The sequence below is a fragment of the Uranotaenia lowii genome, chromosome 1, assembly GCF_029784155.1.
Source record: "Uranotaenia lowii strain MFRU-FL chromosome 1, ASM2978415v1, whole genome shotgun sequence".
Classification (NCBI taxonomy): domain Eukaryota; kingdom Metazoa; phylum Arthropoda; class Insecta; order Diptera; family Culicidae; genus Uranotaenia; species Uranotaenia lowii.
This window is the reverse complement of record NC_073691.1, coordinates 212,569,614-212,577,369: the sequence shown is the minus strand read 5'-3', so window position 1 is coordinate 212,577,369 and position 7,756 is coordinate 212,569,614. Positions and strand designations below refer to the sequence as shown.

The following is a 7,756-nucleotide window of genomic DNA, read 5'->3' as shown; positions in this document are numbered from 1 at the left end:
TCACACAGAAAAAAATCTGTTTTTGGGAAAAAAACAAAATTTTCAAGAATAGTGGGGCTCCCATTCTTAGGGGGGTCGTTTGATTCACCCAAGACAATGGTTTTTTAATATGTACATTACAATAAGTAATCCTACACTCATATAGGACATTGACTTTTCTTATAAGTTAACATACATCAAAGTATAGCTCTGAAACAGTTTTGAACTGTCAGATATTTAGGAAAAAAATTTTGAAGTGCTGATTAAATATAACCGAAACAGTACTTACTAAAAATGAAATTCTTTTGCCTCCTTGATTTATAATAATCAATTCCTCATAGATGAAGTTTTTCGTAAAACAAACGTTTTTTGTAATCATAAACCTCAACTTCTGCGATTTATTCAGCGAATATAAAATTAGGGCTATAGAGGAGTTAAAAATCGCTTTTTGAAGAATTGTTCAAAAAGTCTGTTTTCATCTTTTTTTTTCAACACTTTTGCCCTGAGGGAAATGAAATTGATATAATAGACAAATCAATCAGGTATTTTAATATTCTCCTTTTTTGAATAAACTTCGATATTTCAGGCAATCTTAAAATTTGCAGTCAAACGGGGGGCAGCAGGTTTAGATGCAACATTTTTATACCACAACACTTATTCAATTTTTATTTTAATATAATGCAAAAAGTTACCATTTAATTTAAACAAAATGATAATGACATAGTATCTCACATCGTGAGATAGTTTTATAAAATTTTTGATTCTCATAGAAAATTTAAATAAATCGAGCAGTAGATGAACAAATCTTTGCATTTTTCGATTCCGTAAACAATCTTACCCAGTATGAAGGTTGGCTTAATGATATCACCTACAAACCTGATTTTGCTTTTAGTATCCTATTATAACACTGTTGGTGTAAAACTATTTTTTCCAAATCCCCAATTTTTTTTAAATAAATATTTTTATAATTCAGCTACCAGTTTGGGCTAAAAAGCATCAAACTGAAAATCAAAGATTCACCTTTCAAATCTCGTTTCCACATGCAGAAATATTATTGTTTTGCATCATTTTAAAATTTCATCCATCCAAACATTAGTTTTCATTATTTAAGCTAGTAGATTTTTCTGTAGTATTTTGTACCCCTAAATGTATGCAGCAGCCTAATGCTTTTCCTTTAAAAACATTTTTGACAGACAATTTTTAAATTTAATTCGAAAAAAAAACCAAAAGTTACTGCAATTGGTGTTTTATGCGTTATGACGTCACTATATCAAAAGCTATGATTTTTAAAACATTTTCATTTGATTTTTCATTAAAACCTAAATATATTGCAACTTACCCCTTTTTCTTAGTAGGGTGAAAATCCCATTTTTGTAAAATTAAAAATAACTGGTAAAACTAATAATTTTTCTGACTAAGTCAATTTGATGTCCCATTAACCTTGAAACTTTTGATATACAAGCATTAAGTTTTTAGAAGCCATTGAAGTTTAAAAGTGTTGCAATGCTCCAGTTGACAGTATTGAATAATATATTGGTTTTCATTGTAAGAATTTATAAAATTACCCGCTTCTTTCTTAAAATGTATCAATTTATGTCGGAATCCTTTTCAAGCGCAGGATTTTTTTTCTGTGTTACTTTTAATCAAAAATATAACAATGAAGCCTGAAAGTTTATTCTGCATTCTTTTAAATTTGTTTTCAACTCATAGTTTTGAAATGTTTGTACAAGAAAAATTACATATTTTAAAATAAAGGGAAAAAGTATAAGCATTTTTTTCTCAACTAAAGCATGTTGTTTCAAAATTTGTGAAAAATAAACATATTCCTTGAAATAAAAAAAAATTGCATTAAAAAAAAGTTGTATCATAGATCTTCTTTTTTTTCCAAGAAAAAATCCAGTTTTCAAATCATTCAGAGCTTTAAATAGTGTAATTCCGACTATCAATTTTGAGCTTAGTTCAATTTTGATGTTTTCGGATGGATTATGTTCGTTCAATGTTTTCAAAAAAATTATTTGAAAATGACATATTATGTTAAAGTTTAACATGATTTCTAGGAAAAACTTTTTATAAAAATCTTATTGAATATGTTAATAAATTTCATTTTTTTTAATTTGAGATCACTAGAGCTAAGTCCACCATCTTTCGACTAAATTTTTGAACAAGATATAGTTTTTGAACAATGATGATTTGTAATTTTGAACACTTGTATGTTTAATTGTTATTCAAAAACTCGCATCAAAGTTTGAATATTATTTGTCGACTTAAACTTAATACTTGATTCTAGCTTTTCGTTGATTTTCACACATGAATGTAAGTTAATTTTCATTTTGTTTTCTGTATTGTTTAAATTGGCGCACTTCTGTTGGTATATACTATTGATCACATTTTTATATTACTTCCGAATCCGATGATATGAGCTTTGTTAAGTTAAAAATTCATTCACCCGCGAGCAGCAGCAACACCAACTGATTCGAGCATAATTTCATGCGAAAGTAGCCATTACACGCATCCCGGTTCTCTTCACTTCGGGCACGGAAATGACACAACATGTTGCGGATTAATTTTCAAAAATTAGAAGTTTCATTTTCCGCCCAACGAGCAGTGTGTTGTAAATAGTAGGTAGGTGGTAGGTATGCTGCTGCACAATGCTAGCTTCTCGCTCGGGTGGAAAACATATCCCGTAGTTCGAGATTACATCCGATTCTTCCCTCTTCATTTTCCATTCAATAACCGCGCTCACACTTCCCGGTGTTAGGGTGGTTCAAATTTTTGACAGTCATAATATGATAGTGTGAAATTGCCATAACATATCATGGCTAAAATCATAGAAGATCTTATCGGAAACTTCATCCTATGTATAACATTCGTTTTTCATCTGAATTTCGACTCATTGCCTACACACAGGCGTTTAAATCACCGATCCCTGAAACAAAATCATTTATACCTACCACAGAAGTCCAGCCACTTTTTTGAAACATTCGAGGTATTCAGTGATTTTTTATCTGGAAATAAGTTAACCACCAAATTATGAACTTTTCTAGCAAGTCCATTGTAGTTGCTGTTAAATGTAAATCGCACACAGGTTGGTTAGATTATAAAAGAACTCAAGAGTGGCTGCCGGTGGAAACGGACCGGGAGGAATGAATTGGTCGATGTAATCTCAGCGGAAAGTGAGGGCGCGCGCGTGCTAATGCAAACATCCACAAACACGTAGACACCCACGCGTGTGGGTAATGCTGAATCATTAATGCTAATGCGTCTGTTATGTTCCGACCTGGGTAGATTTCCTCGTATTGTTCATTTGAACTCACTCACAGGTTATAACTATACTCCCTCCACACTTACTAATGGGATGTTGAAAAGCAGCACCGAGATATTAAACAGGAAGTGCGTATCGGTTAACTGAACTCAAATTCACGGTAATGTAAGCTCGTTCCATGTCTTTTCATCCAACAACAAACAGAAATATCACTGCCTCACTTCTTGGTTCGCAGAGAATTGTTTCAATGCAAGCCCTCTATCTATCTATCATCGATACCTGTAAGCCCCCTAACAGTAAATATGTGCGTAGTTTGCAAAAGAATATGTGTGTGTATGTGTGTATGTAATCCGCTTTCCCAGCCCAGCTCAGGTGAAGCGAAAAATCAACGTACTGAACAGAAATTCATGGAAAACAAAAAAAAACGAGCGACCCCTCCGTTTATTTCATGAAATGCAAAAATGATGTTGGAGATCGGATCGGAAAAGCTTCTGCCAGGCTACAACAAGTAGGTAGGATGAACTTTTTGCACTGTTTCACAATATTATCGCCACACTATTTCAATTCCAATAGTAGGATGTAGTGTCTAGTGGCAAAAGGTGAGGTGAGGTTGCGAATTTCGGACCAGGCGGGTGAAATTGCAATCAAACAAATGGATAAATACCCTCAATGGCCACTGTCAGTAGATTACATTTCATTGGAAACCGTTTTTCGAACGAACATTAATGAATATCGGACCGGCTGAATCTAAAAGCTACGTGGATTTGGGTAAATCAGCTTTCGGATTCAATTCAAATTACTTGTTTTCAGTGGACTCAATGAATTTCTTTGAACATTCGAATGAAAAAAGTGCAAACGATCGGAAAAATTTAATTTAAAATTATGAATTCAATTAAAACTGAATACCAATCGATTAAACTATTAAAAAAACAAAACAAGCAGAATGAATAAAAAGAAAAAAATAAAAAGATAATATCTAATAACAAAATGCATAAAATTGAAAAAAGTCAAAAATGACAAAAATGACAAAAATGATAGGAATTCCAAAAACGACAAAAACGACAAAAATGACAAAAATGACAAAAATGACAAAAATGACAAAAATGACAAAAATGACAAAAATGACAAAAATGACAAAAATGACAAAAATGACAAAAATGACAAAAATGACAAAAATGACAAAAATGACAAAAATGACAAAAATGACAAAAATGACAAAAATGACAAAAATGACAAAAATGACAAAAATGACAAAAATGACAAAAATGACAAAAATGACAAAAATGACAAAAATGACAAAAATGACAAAAATGACAAAAATGACAAAAATGACAAAAATGACAAAAATGACAAAAATGACAAAAATGACAAAAATGACAAAAATGACAAAAATGACAAAAATGACAAAAATGACAAAAATGACAAAAATGACAAAAATGACAAAAATGACAAAAATGACAAAAATGACAAAAATGACAAAAATGACAAAAATGACAAAAATGACAAAAATGACAAAAATGACAAAAATGACAAAAATGACAAAAATGACAAAAATGACAAAAATGACAAAAATGACAAAAATGACAAAAATGACAAAAATGACAAAAATGACAAAAATGACAAAAATGACAAAAATGACAAAAATGACAAAAATGACAAAAATGACAAAAATGACAAAAATGACAAAAATGACGAAAATGACAAAAATGACAAAAATGACAAAAATGACAAAAATGACAAAAATGACAAAAATGACAAAAATGACAAAAATGACAAAAATGACAAAAATGACAAAAATGACAAAAATGACAAAAATGACAAAAATGACAAAAATGACAAAAATGACAAAAATGACAAAAATGACAAAAATGACAAAAATGACAAAAATGACAAAAATGACAAAAATGACAAAAATGACAAAAATGACAAAAATGACAAAAATGACAAAAATGACAAAAATGACAAAAATGACAAAAATGACAAAAATGACAAAAATGACAAAAATGACTAAAACGACAAAAATGACAAAAATGACAAAAATGACAAAAATGACCAGAATGACAAAAATGACAAAAATGACAAAAATGACAAAAATGACAAAAATGACAAAAATGACAAAAATGACAAAAATGACAAAAATGACAAAAATGACAAAAATGACAAAAATGACAAAAATGACAAAAATGACAAAATGATAAAAATGACAAAAATGACAAAAATGACAAAAATGACAAAAATGACAACAATGACAAAAATGACAAGAATGACAAAAATAATAAAAATGACAAAAATGACAAAAATGACAAAAATGACAAAAATGACAAAAATGACAAAAATGACAAAAATGACAAAAATGACAAAAATGACAAAAATGACAAAAATGACAAAAATAACCAAAACGACAAAAATGAAAAAATGACGAAAATAATAAAAATGAAAACAATAACCAAAACGCCAAAAATGACCAAAATGACGAAAATGACAAAAAATGACAAAAATGACAGAAATGACAAATATGACAAAAATGACACAAAATAACAAAAATGCCAAAAATGACAAAAACGACAAAAATGACAAAAATGACAAAAATGACCAAAATGACAAAAATGACAAAAATGATAAAAAATGTCAAAACTGACAAAAATGACAAAAATGACAAAAATGACAAAAAATGACAAAAATGACAAAAATGACAAAAATGACAAAAATGACAAAAATGACAAAAATGACAAAAATGACAAAAATGACAAAAATGACAAAAATGACAAAAATGACAAAAATGACAAAAATGACAAAAATGACAAAAATGACAAAAATGACAAAAATGACAAAAATGACAAAAATGACAAAAATGACAAAAATGACAAAAATGACAAAAATGACAAAAATGACAAAAATGACAAAAATGACAAAAATGACAAAAATGACAAAAATGACAAAAATGACAAAAATGACAAAAATGACAAAAATGACAAAAATGACAAAAATGACAAAAATGACTAAAATGACAAAAATGACAAAAATGACAAAAATGACAAAAATGACAAAAATGACAAAAATGACAAAAATGACAAAAATGACAAAAATGACAAAAATGACAAAAATGACAAAAATGACAAAAATGACAAAAATGACAAAAATGACAAAAATGACAAAAATGACAAAAATAACAAAAATGACAAAAATGACAAAAATGACAAAAATGACAAAAATGACGAAAATGACAAAAATGACAAAAATGACAAAAATGACAAAAATGACAAAAATGACAAAAATGACAAAAATGACAAAAATGACAAAAATGACAAAAATGACAAAAATGACAAAAATGACAAAAATGACAAAAATGACAAAAATGACAAAAATGACAAAAATGACAAAAATGACAAAAATGACAAAAATGACAAAAATGACAAAAATGACAAAAATGACAAAAATGACAAAAATGACAAAAATGACAAAAATGACAAAAATGACAAAAATGACAAAAATGACAAAAATGACAAAAATGACAAAAATGACAAAAATGACAAAAATGACAAAAATGACAAAAATGACAAAAATGACAAAAATGACAAAAATGACAAAAATGACTAAAACGACAAAAATGACAAAAATGACAAAAATGACAAAAATGACCAGAATGACAAAAATGACAAAAATGACAAAAATGACAAAAATGACAAAAATGACAAAAATGACAAAAATGACAAAAATGACAAAAATGACAAAAATGACACAAATGACAAAAATGACAAAAATGACAAAAATGACAAAAATGACAAAAATGACAAAAATGACAAAAATGACAAAAATGACAAAAATGACAAAAATGACAAAAATGACAAAAATGACAAAAATGACAAAAATGACAAAAATGACAAAAATGACAAAAATGACAAAAATGACAAAAATGACAAAAATGACAAAAATGACAAAAATGACAAAAATGACAAAAATGACAAAAATGACAAAAATGACAAAAATGACAAAAATGACAAAAATGACAAAAATGACAAAAATGACAGAAATGACAAAAATGACAAAAATGACAAAAATGACAAAAATGACAAAAATGACAAAATTGTCAAAATTGTCAAAATTGTCAATATTTTCAGAATTTTTAAAATTGTCAAAATTGTTAAAATTTTTAAAATTGTCAAAATTGTCAAAATTGTCAAAATTGTCAAAATTTTCAAAATTTTCAAAATTGTCAAAATTGTCAAAATTGTCAAAATTGTCAAAATTGTCAAAATTGTCAAAATTGTCAAAATTGTCAAAATTGTCAAAATTGTAAAATTGTCAAAATTGTCAAAACTGGCAAAATTGTCAAAATTGTCAAAATTGTCAAAATTGTCAAAATTGTCAAAATTGTCAAAATTGTCAAAATTTTCAAAATTGTCAAAATTATCAAAATTGTCAAAATTGTCAAAATTGTCAAAATTGTCAAAATTGTCAAAATTGTCAAAATTGTCAAAATTGTCAAAATTGTCAAAATTGTCAAAATTGTCAAAA

General features: G+C 27.8%; 1 protein-coding gene across 1 annotated transcript in view; it reads left to right on the top strand.

The window, feature by feature from the left end:
* LOC129738370 (dynein axonemal heavy chain 10-like) overlaps positions 1 to 884 on the top strand; it is a 22,930-nt gene extending 22,046 nt beyond the window's left edge. The window contains exon 14 of the mRNA XM_055729553.1: positions 822 to 884. Coding sequence (XP_055585528.1) covers positions 822 to 884 — 63 coding nt within the window. The remainder of the gene's footprint in view (positions 1 to 821) is intronic.
* The last annotated feature ends 6,872 nt before the right edge of the window (positions 885 to 7,756 follow it).